The 27,848-nt window shown below is 36.7% G+C and overlaps 3 protein-coding genes across 3 annotated transcripts in view; 2 read left to right on the top strand and 1 right to left on the bottom strand.

The window, feature by feature from the left end:
- Positions 1-658: 658 nt before the first annotated feature.
- On the top strand, positions 659-11,214 carry LOC117665322 (uncharacterized). The gene is made up of 5 exons (XM_034417104.2): positions 659-803; positions 5,088-6,968; positions 8,571-8,693; positions 9,170-9,319; positions 10,972-11,214. Exons 1-5 carry the CDS (start codon positions 659-661, stop codon positions 11,004-11,006), a joined length of 2,334 nt encoding a protein of 777 aa, XP_034272995.1. The 3' UTR covers positions 11,007-11,214.
- Positions 11,215-27,071, bottom strand: RP9 (RP9 pre-mRNA splicing factor). Its single transcript, XM_034403982.3, has 6 exons — positions 26,720-27,071; positions 24,888-24,918; positions 24,138-24,267; positions 16,120-16,211; positions 13,906-13,967; positions 11,215-13,537 (listed from the first exon to the last, which is right to left on the bottom strand). The coding sequence occupies exons 1-6, from the start codon at positions 26,902-26,904 to the stop codon at positions 13,351-13,353; spliced, it is 687 nt and encodes a 228-aa protein (XP_034259873.1). The 5' UTR covers positions 26,905-27,071; the 3' UTR covers positions 11,215-13,350.
- Positions 27,072-27,084: 13 nt separating this feature from the next.
- The window catches only part of FKBP9 (FKBP prolyl isomerase 9), a 106,822-nt gene continuing 106,058 nt past the window's right edge, over positions 27,085-27,848 (top strand). Inside the window, exon 1 of the mRNA XM_034402790.3 lies at positions 27,085-27,214. The gene's annotated coding sequence lies outside the window, so the exon portion shown is untranslated. The remainder of the gene's footprint in view (positions 27,215-27,848) is intronic.

Here is a 27,848-nt window from a genome sequence, read left to right as displayed (position 1 = left end):
GTTGGTTTATTCTGTTACAGCAACTAAATTAGGGAATGCTTACTTTAAAATCCCAGTAATAGAAATGTTGGTTCATTCTGTGGTTTGCCCTGAAATTGGGGGTGCTTGCTTTAAAATGCCAGTATTTATTAAAAATGTTGGTTTATTCTGTTACAACAACTAAATTGGCAGAGCTAATTTAAAATCCCAGGCTGTACAGCTTTGATAGGTAATATGGCGACAATCACTGGTAATGTGGTTTGTTTGATTTTGCAGGATCCTGATGGGGTAAGAGTCACCTAATATTTGGGGCTACATAACTTTATATAGCACATAACTTCATTACTTCACATCTTCTTATGGAATTTTCCCTTGCGAACACACAAGTCTTAGGGTTTCTTTAAACATTCCAAGTTATTCATATTCTTTCTCCAAATGTAGAGGCAATGATATATGAACATTTTTGGACAAAGATCCCTCGATAGAGCAGCCTCAAGCAAATACCTGCTAACAAAATGAAAAAAAATGTGCAGAGTTATGATGTTTAAATTTAAATTTAATTTTTTACCAGGATATCAGCAGTGTCCTTATTCTTTGATAAGCTAACTGTCAATTATCATGTGTAGCATTTATGCCTTTTAAATTTTATATCTCTCACTATTTATTTTAAGCTTAGAAAATGAATGCACCTCCAGCCCCAGAAAGCAGACCTTATTCCACAAACCCAAGGCCTTTTTTTTATGCTCGGCCTACAGCACATCAGCCATTTCCTAATCCATGGCTTGTTGGACCTATGTACAATCCCTATGGCATGCCTGCATCCGGTAAGAGAACCTATACAGTACAATATTCTGATACACAATGATAAACTTGATAAACAAAGAAGAGCTGAGGTGGTGCAGTGCTTAGAGTGCAGTACTGCAGCTACTTCAGCTGACTGCTAGTTCAGCAGATCAGTGGATCAAATCCCACCAGTTCAGCCTTCCATCCTTCCAAGATGGGTAAAATGAGGACCAGGACCAGATTGTTGGGGACAATATGCTATTTAGTATACTGTCTTTGGTGTAAGCTGCCCAGAATCCTCGGAGAGTGGGCAGCATAGAAATATGACTAATAAAAATAAAATAAATAAATAAACTTGCAAAAAATAAGGGTGGGGGGGTTGTTTGCCAACTCTGAACAGGAAACAAAAGAAGTGAGAAATTTACTAGAAAAATATGTCAATGTTCGTTTCTCCATTTGGTCAAACAGAGCTGCAGTTGAACTGCTAATTTATTAATATCTCTGTTAGGGTTTTGTCTACTGTTCTAGACCTTGGCAATAGTGCTCTTAACTTATTAGGGTGTGACCAAAAAAGAAAGAAAGAAAGAATGTTCTAAAACAACCTAGGAAACTGCCTAGAGAGGGGCAAGTCTCAAGATATTGTTGGAAGAAATATCCAGTTCCAGTTCCAAGCCGACAGAAAGGCACTGGAGATAAAATGGAGGCTGGAGGCTGATTGGAAAGAAAGTTTCCCTTTATTGATGAAGCAGAACCAGCAACCACATGTGATTCTGGGCAGTTGACAAAATGGAGCTTTGAGTGGGTTTTTATACTTTTTGGATTCCTATGGGGTCATGTAGGGGTCATGTAGGGGTCATAGCTGGCTCTATAAGCAAAAGAGGGAAATGCAAATCCTAGATGCTTGTCTGAGCTAGTTTTGTCAACCTTTGTTGCTTATCTGAGCCCACTCTTTCTGAATGGATTACCAAATCTGCATTTTTAAAAGCTGGCCGCCTCAGTTTCTGCTTGGGGCAGGGAGACTGAGGTTGGTTTCTGCCTCCCTTAAGATTTTTTTCCATTTCTCCTTTAGGGGAAATATTCTATCCTTCCTTTTTTAATATTTCCCAAAATAGTTCATTCTTCGAGGAGGTGTGTGTCACTTCCCACAATATAAAGGCTAATGAGGCAGAAATGACACTAACAAATTTTTCCTGTAATTTGCTCATGCCTTCTTCAGTCATAATTTGTTAAGCATTCTTTTCAGATGTTGAAGATTGCTTTAAAACTTATTTTCTATAATACTAGCAAAATACAGCATGTGTATGGAACCATTAATACTCAGAATAGGATCATAGTTCTAATGTTTTGTGGCACACTTTATAGTGTACTATAAAGTATACTCTTAAATAATTATGAATACCTTAATAGGTTCAGCATAGTTTCCTTCATTGTAGCTCTGCTTAACAGCTTTATGATACCCTAGTTTTCAGTGGATGAAACTTTCAGAGCATATACCAACAAACAGAAAATATCTCACCTTCATAACCTCTGCTTGCTTGCTCCTAGGGCAAATGAATAATTTTATTTAGCATAATTAACTTAAATACAATTTATTTCTGTTGTGGATTTAATAAGATAAACACAACTTTTGGGTTAATCAGAGACAAATTTATATATTGCACAATAGGTTCAAGGCTCTGTACATGAAGCGTTGAACAAAGACAGAAATTAGGTACAATGGTTTTATACCCTTCTAGACAAAGGATTCTGTTAACTCAGCAATTCATATGGTCATATACATTTATCATTTTTAATTGACATTTCCTAATTACAGAGTTTCTTTGCAAAACAGTCATAATTCTTTTGTAGATGATTCTTCAAATCATCTTTTGACGATAGACAACTTTTAACTCATGTGGATCCCCTTGACCTAACCAACCTTTAAGCTGTATGTCATTAGAATGTTCCTTTCTTCTGACAACTTAGAGGCCTCCTAGAGGAACCAAAAGGAGTTTGTACTTTTTCCAACCAGATGCATTGCTTTTTAGAATAGAGTGAATAGAAAGTTATCCAGTGGTCATCTATCAGAGCCCGCTTCATTACATTATTTCAACTGCATTTAATTAGCTTGTAATCTTCAATTTGTTCAGCTATAAATAATTCCATTGACAACATGAGGACTGTTTCCAAATAAATGTGACTAGGCTCTACTTTTACTGCAATTAGAGATTAATATAAAAAGTGTCTCCTTTAAGTCAAACACAGCTTCTAAGCAGCTTCACATATATGCCCCTGTTGTTCTTTTGACACAATTTGCTTTTTTAATCTAGTATATTTTATAGCTTGAGTATTTCATGGATATTTCCATACAAATACAAGGCAGTTCTATACTAGCTCTGTTTTTCAGGATCTATCAAAGCCAAAAGCACAACAAATATAATTATCAGCAAAAAAATACCGTATTTTCCGGTGTATAAGACGACTTTTTAACACATGAAAATCTTCTCAAAATTCGGGGGTCGTCTTATACGCCGGGTGTCGTTCTCCTGTAACCAGGCAGACCAGCCCGAAAGGCTCTGACAAGCCTTAAATGGCTCTGGCGATCCAAGCTCTGATGATCTGCTAATCAGGCAACTCCACTGGGATTGCCAGAGCCATGGAGAAGGAAAAAACTTTTCTCCTTTCACATGGCTCTGACGATCCAAGCTCTGACGATCTGCTAATCAGGCAACTCAACTGGGATCGCCAGAGCCATGGAGAAGGAAAAAAGTTTTCCCCCTCCAGCTTGCTTACCTTAGCTGCTTGCCTTGCTTCACTTTGCCTTGCTTCACTTGCCTGAATCCATTCCATCAGCAATCAACTCCCTGCCTGCAATCAAGCAGGCAGGGAGTTGTGGACTTCAACTCCCAGAATTCCTCAGCCAGCAAAACAAAGCTGGCTGAGGAATTCTGGGAGTTGAAGTCTACAAGTCTTAAAGTTGCCAAGGTTGGAGACCCCTGTTCTGTTGGGTAAGTTTTTTCCCCTTTGGGATCTTTAAAAAAAATAGTTAATTGGGGTTTTTTTTAGTTGTTCTTTTTTAGACCTAGCCATTTAAAGTTTAGGAAGTTTTAAATTTAGCTTTCATATAAAAATAAAAATAAAATAAAATAATATTTGTGCAGCTTTCTGACATTTAGTGTGTTTTTGTAATGTTTCACTCTAACTACACAAACACACAAAATCTCACAAAGCTGTATGTGGAATTTTGTGTGTGTAAAGTCTGAAAGTTGGGTTTTGGGGCTTTTTGTGACTGTGTGAGGTTCCTGCTTGTTGCAGGGGCCATTTTGGGTCTAGCACAGCTGCTTTTACATTGTGGGTGAGCCAGCTGATGTTTTTTAATTTTTATTTGGGGTGCATTGGAAGAGGAGTAGTCTTATATGGCGAGTATAGCCCAAACCCTATATTTTAACAGGAAAATTCGGGGGTCGTGTTATATGCCCAGTCATCTTATACGCTGGAAAATACGGTATTGTCAACCATCGTCTTCTGCCTTCTGCTTACTCATTTCCCAAATTATACAAAGTTGTTGACTTCCTTTATTTGTAAATTATATTTTTTTCCAGTAATAATCACAGAACTGCACTGAAATTTTGCATGCACTACATGTTTTTACTTCTCACTGTCTTACTGAGCTAAATATAACTGAAACTGTGGGATCTTCAGTGATCTCTGAGCTTGGTTGTTTTCTTGCAGACATTTCAATACCCAACTAGGGAATATCATCAGTGCTAAAAGAGGGTGGCTTTACGGTTTATATACAAGTGGTTTGCCCTGTCCATGTTGGTGGGAATATTCTTGGTGGTTCCTTGATTAGGTTGTTTACTGTTAGCTCAAACACTTAGCATTGATGATGTTCATTAGTTGGGTAATGAAATGTCTAGAAGAAAATAATGAAGTTTGGAGAGCACCAAGGGCACTGCAGTTCAATCCTGACCCTATATTGGTGTAAGTGTAACCTTAGACAAAAAAAGAGTAAAATGATGCATTTCCAAAGACACAGAGCTATTAATTTGTTCAATATCAGAAAACAAGGAGCTTAGAAATGTTGATTTATTCTGTTGCAGCAACTAAATTGGAGGTACTTGATTAAAATTCCAGTAATAGAAATATTGTTTTATTTTGTTGCAGCAACTTTATAGGATACCAAGGAAGATATAGAACAGCCTGTTGAACACCACAGATACATATATTTTATATTTTGAGGGGCTTTATTCAATTTTTTGGATTAGTTTGATGACATGTTTAGCCTTGTTAAAGATCTAAAATTACAAGCCAATGATATAACTGTATTTTGGTTTTGTTCTAAGGTTTAAGAAGTGGCAATCCATATTTCCAATGTTACTCAGTTCCTATCCATGAGTATCCTGGATATTTAGTTCCACAGCCTCCTATCCATATGAGAATTAGACGACCTTATTTTGGTGGGCCTCCATCATCACCCATGGTGTATCAAGTCCCACGGTTCAGGCATGGTTTTCCCATGATGTATCAACCACAAAACCCAGTGAAACGAACAGAAAACAAAGAAACTCAAACTGATTTTGGAGAATCTGAAAGTGGAGCAAAAACACCTGTGAAACAAGATACAGGAACAAAAGGCTGTGATGCTGGAAATACTGGAAATACTGCATATATCACATCTGATACTCCTAAAGAAACTGAAAATTTGTTAGGAAAAACAGATAAAACAACATCTTCTGCTATGTCAGACAGGGAACTTGCCAAGAACTCTGCAGGTCTTGTACCATTTCGAAGTCTTCCCCCCGCAGGCTATGCCATTGAGAAAGAGGAAGTTAGAATACAATATGCAAATGATGGAGCTCCTGCTATTCAGCTCTGGAAGTCTTTCAAAGAAACAATCCCTCTCTATGAGATGGCACAAAAACAAGTCCCTAAGAATATTGTGCAAAGAGATATGCTTGCTCGTAGCTCCTGTGAAGGAGTTGCATATGGGCCTCATGAACAAGAATTGCTTCCATGTATTCCATTTTCAGAGGAGCAAAAGGTTCCTGAGGACATGCAGAAGAAACAGCCTCTACGTAAAGAAAATCAAAATTCAGAAAAACAAGGAGTTATAAACTACAGAGCTATAGGTCCAAGGGATGAAGCTGGAACAGTGCAACTGGCTGAACCAACTGGGCTTGACCACTCAGGGACAAGGCAAGATGTACTGATGGCCAAAATACCACCTGGCTTTAAAAAATCAAGTGGTTCAATAGCTCCACAAGAAGTTTCAAATCTTATTCGACAACGAAAATTATTTCCCTCTGGCATAGAGATGACAAATGATGCATATTTGCCTCAGAAGTTGAGTGAATGTAATGACATGAACAATGAAGACTGGAATACTTCTGAAAAAATCCAATGGTGTGATGACTCTGAAAAATATCTTCCTTCTGAGAGCTGGTTGGCTTGTGTGGATAACATGGATCCAAACTATAATTACGAAAAATATCTTTTCCGAAGAAAGCGTCCAAATTTGCTCAGTATTACCTCTGATGATATGTCTTCTATTGAAGAAGGTCTATCAACTGAGAATTCTTCATTGTCTATCATAGTTCCAGACCATTTACTTCCGAAAGGTTTATGTACCTTCAAGAAAAATGGTGATGGCTTGGGAATAGGCCAAATAAGAAGTGGAGGCACCCTCAATGAAGATGAGGAAGTGATGGGGATTGAACAGGCCACTAGTGAACATAGTCAGAATCTCAAGAGCAATTCAAGAGTCAAGGTTAAAGAGATTCCTAGCCAAATCAAAAAGATGAGCGTTCTTCCAAGATGTTCCAGTGACAAGCATCTCTACTGTCTCCAAAAAATAACAAGTTCATCTCCATCAGATGCTGATGACTCTGAAGAATATTGGGTGATGGAACCAGAAGAATATGAAGAGCAAGAAACTGATGAGGAATACTTTGTTGAGGAAGATATGCCATATGAAATCCTGAATCCAGACAAAAGTGGATTGGGCCAGCAGACTGCCCAGAAAGTATTTTGGAGAATCCCTAAAAATGCAGTGCCACCACATGTAATTAACTGGCCTGTGCAAGAAAAAATGCCTGGGTTACCTACTAAACTGCAGAAGGAGCAAAATGAAGATCTCTGCGATGATTATAACATCTGCTTGATGAGACCTACAGCCCAACAGCTAAAATTATTTGAACACAGAAGAAATCCACAAATATGCTCAGGTAAATAGAAAACTGAAACAGATATCAATCTACTGTTTTGGAAAACTTTATTTTCTCTTTTATAAGTCTTTTTTTTTTATTGAAAAAGTTTTACAAATACAAATTTTCCCATTTCCCCCACCCTTTCCCTCCCTAACCCTCCCTAACCCTCCCCTCCCCCCATGACTTCCCCAAAATGAAATCCAAATCCAAATCATATTGTATCATACTTTACCGCCCATCTATTCTACCCCGTGTACTATACATTTCTACATGACATTCAACTATTCTACCCCCTATGTACTATATATTTCTACACCACATTCAGCTAAAAGCTATCTGTTACTTCCTAGTTTGATATTTATTCTGCACATAATCTATCCATTTCTTCCACTCCCATGCATAGGTCTCTTGAGTCCGGTCTTTTAAGTATGCTGATATCTTCGCCATTTCTGCAAAACTGGCCACCTTCAAAGTCCATTCTTCAATAGTAGGCATAGCATCCCTTTTCCAATATTGACCAATCAGTAACCTAGCTGCTGTCACCATATACAATATCAATTTTGTTTCACCCAATGAGAAGTCCTTAACTATACCCAATAGAAACAATTGTGGAGAGAATTGGAGTTTTTTCTTCAAAACATTTTGCATAACCCACCAAATTTTTATCCAAAAAGCCTTCACTTTCTTGCAAGTCCACCATATATGATAATATGTAGCATCTAAACAATCACATCTCCAACATTTTGGTTGAACATTAGGATACATGCACGACAGTTTCTTAGGATCTAAATGCCATCTATAAAACATTTTGTAAAAATTTTCCCTCAAATTCTGTGACTGCATAAATTTAACATTCTGGACCCATATTTTTTCCCATGTTTCCATCATAACTGGTTCTGCAAAGTTTTGCGCCCATTTTATCATACAATCTTTAACCAATTCATTTTCTGAATCTCTTTCTAGCAAAACGTTATAAACCCTCTTGATATGCATTGGGCCTTTCTCTTTTATCTGTCTTACCAATTCTTCTTCATGCAACATTAAACCAGTTTTTTGATCTTCTTTCCATCTCAATTGAAGTTGATTATACTGTAACCAAGTTAAATTGATCCCTTCTTCCAACAGTGTATTTAATGTCTTTAGTTGCCATCTGCCCCCATCATTAAAAAGTTTTTATAAGTCTTTATAAGTCAAGCAGGAGGGAGAGGAAGATAGGTAGATTTGAGGATTTGCAAGCTTTTTTTTAATAAGCTATGTATCAATAATTTTATACATAGGTACTTGAATGCCTATTGCTCTGAAATGTTGCAGTTTATATTTCAAATTTTCTCTTTCTCCTCATATATACCTTTTACTTTGAAATTCTTGTACACAGTTAACAAACAAGCTTTGTTCGATAGAATATTGAGTGACTACAGTCTAAATGTTCTTTGATGAAGACTTGAAAGTAGCATAGTAGATTTATGCATACATCTGAATATTTTCATAGTCTGCAGTTAAATCAATGGACATATTGGAATGGAATCAATTCTGTTAGAACTGTTGAGCCAATTTGCTTTACCAACTACTAACCAGATATGTAGCAAAGAACTGAACTTCTGTCTTAAATATGTTGATCAGGATGGTTACAAGAGGAAAATAGAAGGACTGGACCTGATGAATACTGGATAAAAAGTGGTGCTAGACCCAGATCTGCTAGCCTAAAGCCTGGTGATCTCTCACCTACTGCTACAAAAGAGAAAGGTATGGTCTTTATTGTTTAGATTAAAAATGTACTGCATTCATCTATTAACATGACTTCAGCTGATTTTCTTTAACTCAGTGGCAATTGATTCCATATTTTTAAAGCAAAGTGGCAACTTGTGCAAGCAAAAAAAAAAAAGCAAGTTAATTTGAATGCTGAAATATTTTACATAAAAGCAATTCCAATGCTACTCAGAGCAAATGTGGATTTTGGATAACATATACAACTCAATTGGGAACCTCACAATTCTCTAGCTGCTGGTGCATATCAAGCACATACCCTGCTCAAACTTTATTCTGAGAAAATATCTATTATCTTGTATAGTGAATTTCAAAAAACCATTCTTAAAGAATGAAGTGTGGTACAGATGTCTTTGCAAGCGAAGTAACTTAAAAGTGGGAAACTGTAGAAGAAATTAAACTTCAGGCACAGAATAAATAAAATGGAATGAATAAAATTATTACATGTATAATAGATATCCTGGGAGTATTCCCTTTTGCATCTGACGATATGTATATGGAATGTCCAAAGAAAAAAGGAGTGCATAAACCTCCTCATAAACGCAGAGACACAAGGTGTGAAACAGCTGAAGTACGGGAGAAACCTAAAATTACGTATCACAAGGGTAAGTGCAAAATTTCAAAATCTAGTAATAGAGATAAACTCTTTTAAATCCACCTTTCAAATCATTTATGTTATGCCTACTATTGAAGAATGGACTTTGAAGATAGCCAGTTTTGCAGAAATGGTGAAGATATCAGCATACTTAAAAGACCGGACTCAAGAGACTTATGCATGGGAGTGGAAGAAATGGATAGATTATGTGCAGAATAAATATCAAACTAGGAAGTACCAGATAGCTTTTAGCTGAATGTTGTGTAGAAATGTATAGTATATAGGGGGTAAAATAGCTTATTGTTATGTAGAAATGTATAGTACACAGGGGGGAGAATAGAAGGGTGGTAGAGTATGATATAATATAATGTGGACGGATTTCACCTTGGGGAAGTCATGGGAGGACGGGACGGTTAGGGAGGGTTAGGGAGGGAAGGGGGGGGAAATGGGAAAATTTGTATTTGTAAAACTTTTTCAATTAAAAAAAAATCATTTCTATAAGAAGGTTCTGAGTAGTATATGGAAGTCCAATAATATTTGGCACCTAGGCTTCTTAAAACCAGTGCTACAAATGAAAACTGTCAGTTCACAGAACTGGAAAACCATGGTGGAATCTTTTTTGGTTTAGGATGTTCCTGCTCATCTTTGAAAGGTTTATGTAATAAAAAGATGGATCATAATCAGTAAAATACCGAACACTTAATTGTATTGACTATATAGTCAGTGGAATACATATGTATACAATACATACCTGGAATGACTAGCTCAGCCTTGACAGGAAAGATGAATTGTATAAAGGATGCAAGCAACCTGTTAGGTCTAGCTGAAGTGCAATGGGAGATTCCTATTTGTTCTAAACTGTTTATCTTTAGACTAATTTCTTAAAAAAATCTTAACACTTATATATTACAGAGCATCATGCCTGCTTACTTCCACTACCATGGATTGTTATACTGCAACAAGTATTAACAACAGTTGAGATTGAATGCCTAAGTGGGCTTTTCCTACAGTCAGGATGTTCGTATCTTTGGCACACATTTTACTAGATAGTTATGCTAATTGCTTTGTGTTGCTGTGTACTGCCCAGTATCTATAGTTAGTGCCTGTTCATACAGAAAGATGTGTAAACAGACCTCTCGGACAAATCACACTGGGATGCAGATTATAGGCCTGAATTCCCACACTTAAAAAAGAAAAATATTTTAAAAAGCATTAAACTGGATCCCAACCTTTTCATTCCATCTAACTTATGTAAGTCCCATGATGTCCTAATTTTTAGCAGCTGGGTAGTGTTTGAATGCTGCTCATATATGGCTTTTTCTTATATAGATTGTTCATAAGTAATATAACCTTATTATAGTAAGCCTATCCCATGTACATATTTTGAGTATTGGAAATGTTTTATCATCCTGTCTAAGATGCTCCTTCATAATGGTTATACTGTAATAACTTGTAGAAGCTTTAAATCTTAACAGACAAGTTTGTATATGGTTATTCTTAACAGCTCTGAATATTGTCCATTTGCAAATTATTTCTTATCTAAGACATAGGTAAAAACAGGTTTTATATATATTAATAGATACCAGATGGTTAAAATCTAATGGTTTCAGATTGGCCTACTTTTAAAAACAATGTTGTCTAATATGTTTTCCTTTTATGCAGGATGTGAAGCAAAGAAACCACCCTATAAAAGATAAAAGAAGACAATGATGGTCAGAAATGCAAATATTTGCTTGTATTGTTTAAAGGAATCGTAATATTTTTTGGAAGCAAATCAGTTTAAGGTGCATTGTAAAGGATTCCTGAGTTCACACTGTAAAATGTCCAAAAAATGAATTTAGACACACAAATTTCACACAATGTTAAGTAACACAGTATTTAAATAAAGTTGAAATTGCACTAATAGGATGTGTGAATAATTTTTAATATAAAACTTATTCTCAAAGAATGGATAAAGCATCAGCTGAGAATTAAAAAATAAAGGTGTATGGGAATCACAATTTAGTTCAAAAAGCATTAACTTTAAACAGTATCAAGTTTTGGCAAACAGTGCTCCCTACTTCCTTCTGCAGTGATACCTGAAGGGACACCAAGATAATTTGTTGTAAATAAGAGAAACTATAGACACTATCTAAATAAAGCTCGCATCATGGTTTCATAAACCAAGGCTTTAAAGGAATATGCAGACTATAGATTTTGAATGTAGTTTCAGAATTTAAGTTGCCTTTAAATTGTAATTTTTAACATGGCAGCATGTAAAATTGATTTCATAGGAGGAAATCTCATAAAATACGTTTAATTTTACTTGAATGCAGTTTAGCATTTGGTCAGAGTACATGCTTCTAGAATTCTGGTTTCCACACTAAAAAGTTTTGCTACAGTATCTTAGCGTAACTAAGACAATGTTATGGATGAACTTATCAATGTATGTTCTTAAATGGAACTGAACATTTTTCATGCTTAAAAGGACAGAGCCTTCATTATTCTGGGTCAGCAACAGACAATAGAATAGGAAGCCTTGAATCAGATTCTGTTTCTACATCTTCACTCTCAAGAGATTCTAGCTAGCTCTGCTTATAGAATATGCTGCAGAATAAACAGATAAAATGAAGGTGTTGTGTTAATGTGTTCAATAAGAACTCAAGTTATCCAGCTAATCCCTGGTAATACAAACTGTTACTGGAAACAATGGCTCAAATTGCTTTTAACTCCCTAGCAGTCCTTTGCTTTAAAAGATAATTAAGCTTTCAGTCTTGATAAATGGGAAGAGATGAAGGCATGAACAGGTGTAGATGAAGCCAGATATTTTGCATCCAGTCCAGAAGTGGGTTTCAATTTAGTCTGCTACTGGTTTGCTTATGCGCACGCAACACTTCTGTGCATGCGCCGAAGCGGGGGGGGGGGAGCTAGCCATGAGCTGACCATGCCCACACCTGGTTTAGTGAAGGGGGAAAAAAGTTGCAATAAGTCACGTGACGACACAAGTTTGACACCCCTGATCTAAAGGAACCACATGCTACAGTTTTGTTGACAAAGTGCTGATGCAATAAAAACATTTTTATTTGCTCTACATCACAGCTGTTTAGGTTTTTGATCCAAAACGTTAGTTCTTTTGTTGCTTTTCAATTAAGTAAAAAGTAATACAGATGAATAAGCAGTTCCTTTATTGGGCAGAACAAATATGCCACAATTAATACACCTAACCTTCCAATATTGTTTTTCTATCTAAAAAATATCAAACTTAGAGTGCCATAATAAAAACAAGGTGTATTTAAGTGTGCTTCATTATCAGTAAATCTGGATCTTTAAAATGTGCGATCTATAGATTGTTTACAATTCCTCAGAGTCTATTTCTAATCTTATAGAAGTCTGTGGAGCCCCTCCTATTACGTCAGATGCAGATGGAAGATAGGTGATAAATTATGCAGCTTTACAATAAAGTACACCTGAAAATAAGTTATATTGTGGTAGATGATGGTAGTTGATTTGTGCTTCATCCCTTTGTAGAAAGCCACTTTTTAGAATAAGTTCAGTTGGAGGCAGTCAAGGGTGAAGCCTATACCACGCCCCTTTATAATTTATTTGCCTCTGCATATTATCCATTAAGCTTCTTTCAGTAAAAGCTGAGACTTCTGCCATATTGCTAACACTCTGGCGACATGCTACTAAAGGAATCCTCTTGGCTAAATGTTACAAAGCTATGATGAAAAGATATTAGCATATATCTTGGGAGTTGTTTTTGGAACTTCCCTATTGGTAGTTTCCCCTTTCCTACACTGATTGATTATTAAAGTCTTAGTAGGCTAAAAAAGGGTAGAGGGACCTTTTACAAAAATAGCTAAAAAGAGTCTGTGCATGCATTCAAGTCAGAGTATACATAGAAGCAGTTTTCTTTAGCAGCATCTCATACAGATACAAAATAAACTTGTTTTGTTGTTCTTGTTTTCCAACACAAGAAAGAAAGAGGATGCAGGTAAAACAGAAATGAAGGAATATTCTTTGGATCTTTTACAACTTATTGACATAAAGGCAACCATCTCCTCAATCTGATTCAGACTTCTTGCTTGATTTAGAAGATCGGCATTTTCTCTTTTTCTTTTTTTTCTTCTTTTCCTTTTTCTTCTTCTTCTTTTTGTGCTTCACCCGACTCTCTGAAGAACTGGAACTGTCACTGCTGCTGTCTTCATCTGATGTGGAGTCTTCCAGCAACCGTTTTAACTGTTCTATCCTAAGCACATAAACAGACAATGTCAAATGATATTTGCTTGGGCAGGTTTCATTTCACTTGGATATCACTTTAAAACAAAAACTTTGGAACTATTACATTAGAAGTAAATGGCGTTCTTTATAATTAAGAAGTCACTGTTTTTTTCTTTGCAGAAAAATGTGAAATGAAGTAGTCATAACAGATGGCTGGTAATTTCTTGATTCACATCTCACAGGGCATTCTCACTTTGGCAAGTCACTATCTCTCAACTACAAACTTGGGAATTATATTACTGAGCTTTCATATAATGGTCATAAAATATTTGGAAATTTGTGAAGTATTGCTATCATCATTTTCATCATAATTGTTTAAAAGAGATCCAAGCTTACCTCATATCTTTTTCATAGCGTTTATTTTCTCTTATTATATCATACATAGGGTCTTCATGTGCCTTAGAGAGGAAAGAAAGCTTCATGTCCAACCAAATAATTTCTTAATTTTTAAATTCTTAATGTGATGCCCTCCAGATAGAGTTGGATTGAAATTCCCTTGAGAATCCTGGGACTTGTAATCCAAATATATCTGAAGGGTTTAGAAGGTTGTTCTAAACAATTTCTGTACAAAAAAAAAACCCCAATGACATTTTCTACATAGGAATGGCAACCTTTTTCCTAACCAAGATTGTCACTTGAATCCCATGTAGGGTACTGTGTAGGGTACTATGGGTGGGATACAAACATAACAAATGTCAATAAAGATGAGGAAACATAAAACTTCTAACCCTACTGACCCAAATTGTGATGGCAAACCACATTACCAAATGTTGTTGGAAAGAGTCACTGGCAACTTTTGCAGAAGCTCTGGAGTTCTCAAAATAGCAAGGAATAGATTGCTAGTCAAGGCTGCCTATCACGTCCTCCCCATCAGTCTATGGACACAAGCAAAACAATTTTGTCAGCCTATTCTGGAGAGTTGTCCCATGCAGTAATTCTTTTATATCTACACTCTTTTGGTTCATGCAGGTTGCTAGGGACAGATTATATTGGTATCTTATTTTTAAAATATAGTTTATGGATCAGCTTAATTTTTCCCAATCAAAGGAGTAATTGAGGTAAAAATTTTCAGTTTGATAAAATTCAAACCCTGCCTCTTTTATATGCATTAACAGTTTGTTAAACCCATTTTCTATTATACAATTGCACCTATCCTCCTTTGAACTTCTGTTTTGGAGTCAGATCTTAAACTACTATGTCCCATGTATAATAAACTGGACAACCAAAAGAAAACCAAATGTGTAATTTTCAACATTATTCCTAAATTTTTAAACTACAAATACAAAAACTGAAATGTAAGGATGTAAAAGAGTGGACTTCAAAGCAATGTTAACAGTTGCAATATTTTTATATGATTAATTTTCAAATGGTTACTTCCATTTTCTAACTTGCAGTTAGTTTAAAATGACTGGATACAGAATTTATATCTCTAATGTATACAACAAATCTAAATGCATAAATAGCCAAACACTTTATCAATATATACTTATCTAATCACTTGCTTTTAATACAATTTGCTCTCTCGGCTTTTGGTATGGAATCTGTATAAAACCTAGTGAGCTTTATTTGTATAGGTTAATTTGAAGATAAATATTGAAATGAATAGTACATAAGTAATGGGACCATGTTTGCTCTGAAACTAATTCAAAGTGCTTCAGGATTTATAAAAGCACTACACTTCTCTGAAATTCAATTAAATAACACAACAAGTTTTTGGAAATGTGCTGCTCTATCTGAGGCTCGAAGTCCTTCTTCTGAATTTGTTTCAAAGCATACCCAGCCCTAATAAAATACTTTCATTCTCCCTTTTATGGATTTTGATGCAAGGCATGCAGTAGTCCTAAATGCTGGGTGGGGAAAGGCAAGTAGAGGGGAATAACAGCATAACCCAGTGGTTCTCAAACATTTCTTTACCATAGACCCCCTTTAAATACCTTTTGTGGCCATGGACTACCAAGATTTAACTCAAGATTTAAATCATAACATTTCTTCATGGCCCTCTGGGGGTCCACAAAGCACAGGTTGAGAATCACTGGCATAAGTAATTATTGTAGTTACAGGGCATATCTCAATAATGTTTCTGCCTGAGCAAGCTACTTATATGTTTAGCATTTGTTTCCCAAAGCAACATGTCTTGGGATGATCCTGAATATGTAGTGGTTGGCCAAGACGAAGTGGCAGAGAGAGAAATTAACTCCAATTTATTCTCTGCTGAAACTGCCTCCACTTTATTCCTAGAAAAGTGCTATATGAAAGATTAATATTAGCATATCATATTTTACAGAATTGTGTTAACATTATCTAGAATTAACATTATTTAAAAAATCAGATGTCTTAATTTAACATTCTTCTCACATGATCATTTAGAGCACGGGTGTCAAACTCATGGCGTCACATTACCCTCATGTGACATTGCGACGTTTTTCCCCTTCACGGAGCTGGGGTGAGCATGGCCTGTGTGTGACGTATTTAGCCCATGGGCTGCCAGTTTGACACCCCTGATTTAGAGTAAATGTTGTCACAATTTACTGTACTGTACAGAGTACTTACCACTCTGAATTGTTCTAATTTTTGGTTGCCTTTGATGAAGAAAGGACATTCTTTATCTCCTGTTCGGTGTCCATATCGTTTACATCTCCAGCCTTGAGAGAGAGAAAGAGATTAACATTGAAAAATCATATTCTTCCAAGCTTTTGCGGACGAACTTGTGTTCTTGTTAGAAGACCCACTATCAACAGAACCCAATCTAATGAAGGAAATTGAAAAATTTGGAAAAATCACAGGTTTGAAAATTAATAAGGATAGGACTAAAATATTAACCAAAAACCTAACAACAAAACAGATAGAGGAATTAGAGAAACAATCTGGGCTAAAAGTAGTTAAGAAAATAAAATATCTAGGAATAAACCTGACAAATAAGAATATTAACATAAAGAAAAATAATTACGATGGAATAATACATCAAATTGGAAATGATTTAGAAAGATGGGGAAATTTAAACATTTCATTTTTAGGAAGGATAGTGGCTCTGAAGATGAACATCTTGCCGAGGCTCCTCTACCTATTCCAAACTATCCCAGTGAAATTGGAGAATTTTTTTTTTATTAATTTAAATAAAATTACGTCTAAATTTTTATGGGAGGGCAAAAAACCCAGGATAAGTTTGAACACATTACAGGATGATAAACTTAGAGGAGGTTTTGGTTTCCTGGCGTGGGAGAAATATTATAAGACAGCATGCCTGATATGGATAAAAGAGTGGGTTAATTTAGACAATCAACAGTTATTAAAACTGGAAGGGCATGATTTAATGATGGAGTGGCACACCTTCCTGTGGAATACCGGGAACAAAACATACCAACACTTTAACAATCATATAATTAGGAGAGCATTAATTGGCATTTGGTTGGAAATAAAAGAAAAAATGCTATACGAAGGTTCCCGGGTGGCTTTCCACAGTGGAGGCAGCTATGCACCCCAATATTATATCTCATCATAGAATTATACGGTATAGGGACCTACTAGATTCAAATGGACTATTAAGAACACGCCAGGACCTCAGAGATGTGGGAATGGAATTGGATTGGTGGCCCTACCTTCAAGTACAAAATAGGTATAGGAAAGACAGGGACGAAGGAGGAATCGACGTGAACCCTAATAGGCTAGATAAATTTCTGGAAGTGAAAGAAGGGAAATTAATATCCAAAATATACAAATATTTACTAGAAATTGACTTAAATGAGAATATAATTAAAGGACAAATGATTGCCTGGACTAGAAACATAGGTAAAAATATTCAACTAGAAGAGTGGGAAAGGATTTGGGAAAACAACATTAAAATAACGAAATCAGTAAATTACAAGGAAAATCAATATAAGATGTAGTATAGATGGTACCTTGCCCCCTCGAGACTAGCACAAATGTACCCTAATTTGGACCCGAAATGTTGGAAATGTAAACAGGCCCGAGGAACTTTCTATCATGTACGGTGGCTATGTCCCAAAATCAAGGCATACTGGGGGAAAATTAGAATTTGGATATCACAAATTACAGGAGAAGAAACAGAATTAGACCCAGAGATTTTTTTATTAGGAATATATAAACAAAATATTAGAAAAGAAATGACATATTTGATACATCATATAATTACGGCGGCCAGAATAACAATTGCACAAGTTTGGAAGACGGATCATTTGCCAATCGACCAACAGATAATACAAAAAATATATGCATGTGCGGAATCAGATCAACTAACACTGAAATTAATGGATAAGGAAAGCTCAAAGTATTTTAAGGTATGGGACAAGTGGTATGATTGGATTAAGCGAAAAGAAAGTGGATAAGGATATACTTAGTAAAGTATAAAGATAATCTTGAAATTAAGAACTGATAATTGGGAGTGTATTTCCATGCTTATTTCATATAAATACCAACAATGACTTCACCGTCATGAGGATGAATGTGGGACTAGGTTATGAAATATATAATGTGTAGAGGAGAAGAATATATATAGATATGTAAAAGAATGGAAATGAAATGTCAGTTATAAAATATGATCTATGTATATGAATATTTTATTATGGTTTTAATTGTTTTTATAATTGTTTGATAATTTAATGAAGTGTTAAAAAAAAATAATCATATTCTACCCACAACATTTTTTTTACAAAAATGTGCACATAGACACACCCAATATTGTAAAATCAAAACCAATTATTTATTTATTCTCATGTAATTATACAGCATTATCCTCTTGATTTCTGAAGGGAAGAAGGCAAGATATGGAAGGTCTGCAGAACTTAGTTCACATTTGTATCTTTATACCAGTCCATCTCAAGACTGATTTGTTTTGATTAGGCTCCCAGTTCCAGAGGGATGTGACCAAAATGATTCAGGATCTAAAGAAACTGCAGCTCTTAACTTGAAGTAACTAATAGGAAACACAATGGAAGAATACAAATTAATGTATGGCCTGGAAAATATGGAGATGTTTCTAGCAATGTCAGAAGTTACCTACCTACTTGATGTCAACTCGCAAAGCATCCCTGACCTGCTCTCGAGTTGCCATAGGCAAGGGGGATGAGAAAACGAACCTATTCTCGGGCATCGGTCAGAACCCTGGCAAATGACTTGCTATGAATCTCTGTACTGATAAGTAAATTTGTAAAAAATATTAACTTTTTCCTTAATGTACAATTATTTAATAACATTGTGAAATTTATTATCATCAGAGCTCCTGGTTGCTACCAAGGATTGCTTTCTTTCTTTTTTTTTTAAATAAATTTTATTAAGTTTTCCAGGTTAAAATCAACATGAGACAAAAACATTGATTATACATAACAACAAAAACCATACATTCCCCTCCCTCCCTCCCCCATTCATAACACTAAACATACAAACACGTCTATCCCGGCAGATAATATTCCTGCCCTCATTTATAAATAATTATGCCCACAACACAGAATAAAGTAAATAATCCCCAAATATGGTTTTCATGCAATTATCTTTCAATCTAAATAGGTATATCTCTCCTCATATTGACTTAGGCCCTCACTTCATCTCAATCCTTTTATTCAACCACCAATACCAACTGTCCCAACTTTGAAAAAATTCAGAATCCTTTTTCTTTCAACATATACGTCATTCTGTCCGCCTCAGTGCACTCTAATACTTTATTTATAATTTGGGCACTAGTCGGTATCTCTTTTTCTTTCCACTGTTGGGCAAACGCTATTCTAGCTGCGACTAAAATATGTAGAGTGAGATACCATTTTTTCTTACTCAGCCCCTCCAATTCCTAATCCTTCTCCAATACTTCTTTGCCATTATACAAGTCCACTATTGATGGAAATACGTACCTCTGGTTTCCCCCCATTTCCAACATAACTCTGATACACCCGGAAACATTTTAGCAATACTTGCTGGTGGGAGGTGCCACCTATACAACATTTTATATACATTTTCCTTGAAAGACATTGCCGTAGTCCTTTTAATATTCCCCCCCCCCCACATTTGTTGCCATTTTTCTAAAGGAATTGAGTACCCAAAATTCCTCCCCCAGGCAATCATAGTATCTTTTACAACCTCCTCTCCTATCATTCACTCAAGCAATTGTGCATACATTTTGGTTATGTATTTATGATCCTCTCCCAATAATATTTTATCAAAATTCTGTTCCATCACATATATCCCATAATTATCTCTAACTCTCCTGTAACGAGATTGAACTGAAGCGTAGGTCCACCAATCTAGCCTGATTCCTTTGTCAGCAAATCTCCCCTAGATCTTAATATTCCTTGAGCATCCACAAGATCTTTATATCTAAAAATTTTATCCTGTTTAAGAGCTGTTGGGTATGTCATCGCTTCTGTTGCTGAAAACCAGGTTGGAATCTTAGTATAGAATTTTCCTCTGAATATATCCTAGGTTTCCAGCAATATTCGCCTTAGGTAATGTCTCTTAAAATACTTATACTGTTGCGCTTTCTCTCTCCATAGCAGTGCATGCCAGCCGTGTTGTAGGTCGTGCCCTTCTAAATCTAATAAAGACCTCCTCTTCAATAACACCCAATCTTTCATCCAGGCCAGCAGTGAAGCTCGATAATATACAGTAGTTCCCAGCAGGGGAGGCTGAAGCCCCCCACCCCTCTATGCTCTTGTAACATTTTGAGCTTCAACCTAGGCCTTTTCCCCTGCCAAATAAATTTTAGCATGACTCGATCCAGATCTTTAAAAAACCTTTTATCTAACCTTGCCGAAGCTGATTGAAATAAAAATAGCCATTTAGGCAAAACATTTGTCTTAATTGCTGCTATCCATCCCATCAAAGAAATTGTAAATTTTTCCACTTCTCCAGGTCTCTTGCAGTCTGATCATATAATTTAACAAAATTATCGTCCTTAATTGTAGAGCACCGGGCTGTTAGCCAAATTCCTAGATATTTAATTTTATTTACAATTTGAACATCCAATTTAGATTCTAATATATTCTTCTGCATCTTTGGAATATTTTTGACCAATATCTTGGTTTTGTCCTTATTCATTTTTAACCCAGCCTCTCTACCATATTCTATCATCTCTATCAACTCTGGGCCCGACTCTAAAGGGTCTTCTAGAATGAAGACAAGATCGTCCGTGAATGCCTGTATTTTAAATTCCTTCCTTCGTACTTTAAATCCTTTAATTGCTGGGTTATTCCTAATTTCCCTAAGAAGAGGTTCCAGTGTCAGAATAAATAAAAGCGAGGAAAGTGGGCAACCTTGTCTCGTTCCCCTACTGATTATAACCTCCTTTGTTTTTTCCCCATTAACTAAAACCCATGCCACCTGGGAAGAGTAAATTGTTTGTATCGCCTGAGTAAACTTTTCGCCAAATTCCATTTTACGAAGCTGGGTTAACATAAATTCCCAACTCACGCTGTCAAATGCTTTATAAGCATCTAAAAAGAGAAGTGCCATCTGTTTGTCCGAATGGTGTTCATAATACTCAAGAGCATTTAATACTACTCTCAGATTATCTCTCAACAATCTATGCGGTAAGAAACCATTCTGGTCTCTATGTACGAACTGATTTAAAAAAACCTGTAGTCTTTTTGCTAGGATGGATGCAAACAATTTATAATCAGCATTAAGTAAGGCTATTGGTCTATAATTCTTAATATAGGTCGTATTGGCCCCTTCCTTAGGAAGGAGAGAGATATACGTCTCTTCCCAAGACTTTGGTATTCGTCCATCATTCAGCATTTCGTTAAAGACATCGCACAAGTGGGTCCCGATCACTTCTCAGATTACATTATACACCTCTACAGGCAGTCCATCTCTTCCAGGGGTTTTACCACTCTTCTGTTTTTTCAGACTTTCCTCTATTTCCCCCTCTGAGATATTTCTGTTTAGCATATCTCTTATCTGATCTGGTACCCCTGGCAAGTTCTCTAGGAAACTGAATTGCTTTCGACTGGTGTCTTCTCTTTGATATAACTCCTGAAAAAAGGATTGCTTTCAAAGACGGTTAGACAAATTTATGCAAAATGATATCACAGCTACAGTTGCAAGAAAAAATATGTGAACCCTTTGGGATTACGTGGAGTTTTGCATGAATTGGTCATAAAATGTTCTCTGAACTTCATCTAACTTACAACAATAGAAAAACACAGTCTGCTTAAAATAATACTACACAAACATTAGATGTTGCCATGGTTTAATTGAACATAACATGTAAACATTCACAGTGCAGGGAGGAAAAAGTATGTGAGCCCCTAGCCTAATGACTTCTCCAAGAGCTAATTGGAGCCAGGAGTGAGCCAACCTTGACTCCAATCAGTGTGATGATATTGGATGTGTTGCTGACAGCTGTCCTGCCCTTTAAAAACACACACCTATTTTGGGTTTACTGGTTTCAAGAAGCACTGTCGGATGTGAACCATGCCTTGCAGAAAAGAGCTCTCAGGAGACCTACGATCAAGAATTGTTGACTTGCATGAAGCTGGAAAGGGTTACAAAAATATCTCCAAAAGCCTTGATGTTCATGTGTCCACGGTAAGACAGACTGTCTACAAATGGAGAAAATTTAGCACTGTTGCTACTCTCCCTAGGCATGGTCATCCTGTAAAAATGACTGCAAGAGCACAGCGCAGAATGCTTCATGAGGTAAAGAAGAATCCTAGAGTGTCAGCTAAAGACCTACAGAAATCTCTGGCACATGCTAACATTTTTGTTGACACATCTACAATAAGGAAAACATTAAACAAGAATGGAGTACATGGGAAGACACCACGGAGGAAGCCATTGCTGTCCAAAAAAAATATTGCAGCACGTTTGAAGTTTGCAAAAGAGCACCTGGATGTTCCACAGCACTACTGGCAAAATATACTGTGGACAGATGAAACCAAAATTGAGTTGTTTGGGAAGAATACACAACACTACGTGTGGAGAAAAAAAGGCACAGCACACCAACATCAAAACCTCATCCCCACTGTAAAACATGGCGGAGGGAGCATCATGGTTTGGGGCTGCTTTGCTGCCTCAGGGCCTGGACAGATTGTTGTCATTGATGGGAAAATGAATTCCAGAGTTTATCAAGACATTTTGCAGGAAAACGTACGACCATCTGTCCGCCAACTGAAGCTCCGCAGAGGATGGGTGATGCAACAGGACAATGACCCAAAGCATACAAGTAATTCAACAAAAAAATGGCTTCAACAGCACAGAATATGCCTTCTGGAGTGGCCCAGTCTGAGTCCTGACCTCAACCTGATTGAAATGCTGTGGCATGACCTTAAGAGAGCGATTCACATCAGACATCCCAAGAATATTGCTATACTGAAACAGTTTTGTGAAGAGGAGTGGTCCAAAATTACTCCAGATCGTTGTGCAGGTCTGATCTGCAACTACAGGAAACATTTGGTTGAGGTTATTGCTGCCAAAGGAGGGTCAACCAGTTATTAAGTCCAAAGGTTCACATACTTTTTCCTCCCTGCATTGTGAATGTTTACATGTTATGTTCAATTAAACCATGGCAACATCTAATGTTTGTGTAGTATTATTTTAAGCAGACTGTGTTTTTCTATTGGTGTGACTTAGATGAAGTTCAGAGCACATTTTATGACCAATTCATGCAAAACTCCACGTAATCCCAAGGGGTTCACATACTTTTTCTTGCAACTGTATTCTGCAACATTGGTAGTTATATACTGCTTCTGGAATTATAACTGCTTTATCTTAAATACTTGATATGTAACAGTGAAAGATGTTTATTAATTTCATGTCTTGTTTACAAGTTTCCTGGATGTACCTCATTGGCCTTTGGTCTGAGCAATTATGGGAAAAATATGTTCCAGTGTCTGAGTTATCAGATTGCCATAACACTAAAAACTAACAGACATTTTTCTCCTTAAAATTTTTTATGGGAAATAGCTGAATTAAGCATCCCACACAAGTTTAAGATTATCCCTTTTAGTGATAGCACTAGGCACATTCTTTGTATCCAAATAGGATTGGATATTCATAGCACAATCCTATACATTATTTAAAAATAGCATGCAATGTAGGACACAGTAACCAACAGCTTCCGAGGATACTTCTTTGGTGAATTTTTTCTTCAACTGTCCTACCTTTCTTGAGTATAAATCAATTGATTATAAAGATGCCATGTTGCATCCTCATAGATTTTCAGCTTTCAAACTTATCCATTTGCTTGCACCAATTGAATACACATTCTGAGCATTTATACTGTTTCTAAGTTAGTACTTTTGGTTTGGCAATGCATATTTTTTTTGCTCTTTATTCTCTCCTTTCCTTAACTGCTATGAATATTTTAAGTTATTCTATTCATGAAAGTACTGATAAAGGGTATATTGGAAATGCAGTTAATAATAAGAATTAAAGCTACAATCTTTTTGAAAAAGACCAGTATAAAAATATATATCATAAAGCAAAAAAGCATTTATAAATTAATTATCTTCACTTAGGAAAAATGGTAACTGCTACAGAAAAGATTTTCTCTCCTATTCTCACCAACTAACCCTATTGTTGGATTTATTACAGAACCTCCAAAATCTAGATGCTCCACTTACATTGCATAACTTTGACCTCTTTTCCTAAAGGCATCCATAATCCTTTGGTGGGAGCATGTGCTAAGAATTCTCGTGCATTTTCATTGCCAGGTACATCAGGAATGCAGTCTTCTGGTTTAGTCTCATTTTCCTGCAACAGAAAGAAAAGAAATCCACTAAAGCTATAAAGATAAGTAAGTGGGCAAGATATTTTTCTGTAGATATTTTCTGTAGGCACAGAGTAGTAATTTGCAATCATGGCTAGAACTCATACTTCCTGGAAGCTGACTGGTGAACAACCAGGGATTGTTAACACAGGATTGCGAAAAAGTAGAAGATGAAGCACCCTGCACCAGCAACCATTCAGAATATTGTTAGTTTTTCTGCTTCTGTAGCAGAAAAGTACCTACTTGCAACAAGATCCTGAATACTATTAAATCTCCTCTTGAATGGACATGTATAAGTATGCCATTAATTGTATTTGTTTGAACCTGAAGCTGTCCAGACAGCTGAACCTACTCTAATGCAACATAGAATCAAATATGACATTCTATATTAAAAAGATTGCCCAGTGATGTTTTAAATGAAATCTGATGGATATAGTTTACTTCAAACTCAGATGCAAAAGTAAGCAGTAACAGTTCTGTAGGCAAAAATGGATCTCAGGGCATACACAACCACATAGAATATTTAGTGATAATTTGAACAACATTTACATTATATCTGTTATATTAACATTGAAAATATATTATTTATAGCCCTCTCACTTACCTTAATTAGCCCTGGAGGAAGTTTCTCATAGCTGAAAAATAGATTGAAAATATATCTTTAGTAATTTTTCTTTTTTAAAAAAAACTAAGCAATGATGATTTTTTTTTAGTTGGCCCAAAAATAGGAGGATACTTTCTTTAAAAGTGTTTTTCACTTGCCTTACTTGGCAAATAATATGAACAATTTTGGAAAATGACTCCATTTAAGAATGTGTCATTTTAATGAAACAAAAAATGAGTAGTTTCAATCATGTAGAGAGTTTTCTCTAAATGACATGTTCATAACGACAACTCCCAGTCCTTATTCCTCATCAACAATCAGTTTGTTTCTTCCCATTGGCACAAATGACAAAGTCACAAGATTTTTATTTACCTATGTAAATAAATACTATTTCCTGTATAAGATTTGAAATGCTTGCCACAATTCCTTGGGTAATGAGTACTTTATTTTAATAAAGTAAATTTAAAATAAAAGCAGAGTGGAAGCACTGTCCCGAAGGTACTTTTTCAGGAGGCACCTGTACTTCCTTGTTTTTTCTTTTCTTTCTTCTTCATTTCTCATCCAAGAAGCTTCTTCAGCTTTGACAGGATAACGGGTAATGGAAGGAATGGACAGCTGTCTGCAAGGAATATAAATCCTTCTATTCCCCACTATTCTGTCAGAGCTAAAGAAGTTTCTTGGATGAGAAATGAAATGTTTTCAAAAGAAAAAACAAGAAAGTCCAATTGCCTCCTGACAAATCACCATTGGGACAACCGTGACCTGGATGACTGAGAATCTTTACAGACTTTCAGAATGATAGCACTACATCAAATAGCTGATATGTAAGGATTTGCACACACCTCGGACAAGAACTGATTGGCACACAGCACTTCTATTCACAAAATTGCTTTAAAAAGTGTTGATCCCATCTGCTTTCATAATAGAACAATAAAATGAGCCCAACAATGGGTATTGTTATGGAACACTTTGATCTATGAGTAAGAAACAAATACAATAAAAATACATAAAAGTGTGCGTAGTATGAAAACTCTGGCAGCAGAGCATTTCTTCTCAAAACTCTAAAATCTGGAGCCATTGCCTAATGTGCTGAGTGGCAGAGAAGAGATTTATTTCACACAGCATAGAATTAAGAAATAAAATTCCTTAGCACAAGATCAGTAACTGTTACTTTTATGAAAGATTTAGACAAATGAAGAGAGTTTAAAAGTGAACAGTAGTAATTTAGCACAATTATTGATTCAAAAACTCTTTCAAGTAACTAGAGTAGTACTATATGGACACCATTGATTCATAGTCAGAATGTGAATGATTATCGTATTTTGGGGGTGGGATAGTTTTTCAGGTTTCTTTGTTGGGTGTCTTCAGCACTTTTTGGGTCCTTTATAGATCTGGGTGATTCAGTATTGCTTATCTGAGCCATCCAGCAACAGCTATTTTTCCTGTGTTCTTCTATCTATGTCTGCAACTCATGGTGATCAGAAGTAGATAGTAAACTTGAAGTGGGCAGTAAGACGTTGATGGGCTGCTAGTTGCAGGTGAGTCTCATGCTTTTTCTTAAGAAACTAGATGGACAACCTTGATTGACAACCCACAGAGATGTGGGTTCAGTGGAAACAGGATAGAACACAATCCTCACTAGCAACCTTTGTCTCTCTGCATATGGCGACCTCCTCAACACCACAACCCAGCTGTAATTGTGCACCGGATTAGGAAGGGTACCATTGCAACTTTACAGGTTTGCGTGCTGCTAACGGTCACGGGGTAGAGGAGCTCGGGGGGGGGGGAGAGGAGGAAATAAGTCAAGGGACCGACGAAGAGGATCTGCTTACAAGGACTCCAGATGTTGGATCTGTTGGATTTGCTGCACCACCCGTTTATTTCTCTTTTGCTCCTTCCGATCCTGCCCTTTATGGTTTGTCTGGGAGCTGCAGCTGGGCAGCAATTCGCTGGAGCTCCGATGTCTCCGGAGGCTGCCACCTGCTCTTGTCTCTTCCTGCCTGCCTCCTTGGGACATGGCCGCACTGACGGTACCAGAACCAAGGCAAGCGATCGGGCTCCCAAACCGGGCTTGGCCTCCGCTCGACCGGCGCCTCCTTTCACTTCCAGGTCGAAGTGGCAACAGGCACTTCCTTCAGCTAGCGGGGCTACCTCTCTCGAGATAGCGCCCCCTTCTCCTCTTATTCCAGCCTTTTGGCAGAAGGATCGTGGAAGCTTTACTCCTCTTCGGGTGGGGCCGAAGGGAAGGGAAAGCCGGAGTATTAACAGCATCGCTTTGCAGTTATAACTGGGATTTGAAAAGTCTTTTTGAGAGGAAGCGTTGCCTGGTAAGGTGATTTAACCCCTCGTAACATAATAATTAGACTTCTGGATCCATTGGTGGCAACTTCCAGGAAACATGCACAGGATTTGGTAGGACTGCTAATGTAGGAGACACTACGGCGTCTCGTATTTCATTACTTCCTTTTGGAAACTGGTTTCTCCCTCTACCGGCTCCAGGGCCGAAGCCCATATTTATTTAACTCTTTACCAGGCTTTACCCTGAGGTATGCAGTCATTTCCCCACAGGATTTGCTGTGAGCCATGTGAGCCGGCTTTAGTCTGGGTGTGGCTTACCTATTCTGTGTTCAGAGTTCGCTCTTCTCTCCACCACCTTGCAAGAGACGCATGGGTATTGTTTGTATCATGTTTTTGTATTTTGTAGATAAAGAAGTTTTTTCTATGTTATGAATCCTAATCAATTCTTTGAATATGTGCTGAGTGATTCTCAAATAAACTAACAGGTTATGGGGCTCAGATCAGTGGTGGGATTCAATTTTTTTAACAACCGGTTCTGTGGGCGTGGCTTAGTTGGGGGTATAGCTTGGTGGTCATGTGACTGGTGGGTGTGGCTAGCTGATCATGTGACTGGGTGGGCGTCCCTATGTGCATAGGAACTAGTCAGAGGGCTGAAAAAAGTCA

The sequence above is a fragment of the Pantherophis guttatus genome, chromosome 4 (assembly GCF_059756535.1).
Source record: "Pantherophis guttatus breed Tessera chromosome 4, ASM5975653v1, whole genome shotgun sequence".
In the NCBI taxonomy this organism is placed as follows: domain Eukaryota; kingdom Metazoa; phylum Chordata; class Lepidosauria; order Squamata; family Colubridae; genus Pantherophis; species Pantherophis guttatus.
Note: the sequence above shows the minus strand (reverse complement) of the source record. Positions and strands in the feature narration are given on the sequence as shown.

Bases quoted from the DNA above. Each gene is read 5' to 3' on its own strand.
- RP9 (XM_034403982.3), bottom strand. From the start codon at position 26,904: ATGTCCCAAGGAGGCAGGCAGGAAGAGACAAGAGCAGGTGGCAGCCTC. The intron at 24,919-26,719 runs GTAAGCAGATCC...TCTATTTTTCAG, and splicing joins ATCCAACATCTGGAGTCCTT to CTATGAGAAACTTCCTCCAG. The intron at 16,212-24,137 runs GTAAGTGGAGCA...CTCTCTCTCAAG, and splicing joins AGAGGTCAAAGTTATGCAAT to GCTGGAGATGTAAACGATAT.
- LOC117665322 (XM_034417104.2), top strand. From the start codon at position 659: ATGAATGCACCTCCAGCCCCAGAAAGCAGACCTTATTCCACAAACCCA. The intron at 8,694-9,169 runs GTATGGTCTTTA...CATGTATAATAG, and splicing joins TACTGCTACAAAAGAGAAAG to ATATCCTGGGAGTATTCCCT. The intron at 9,320-10,971 runs GTAAGTGCAAAA...CCTTTTATGCAG, and splicing joins TAAAATTACGTATCACAAGG to GATGTGAAGCAAAGAAACCA.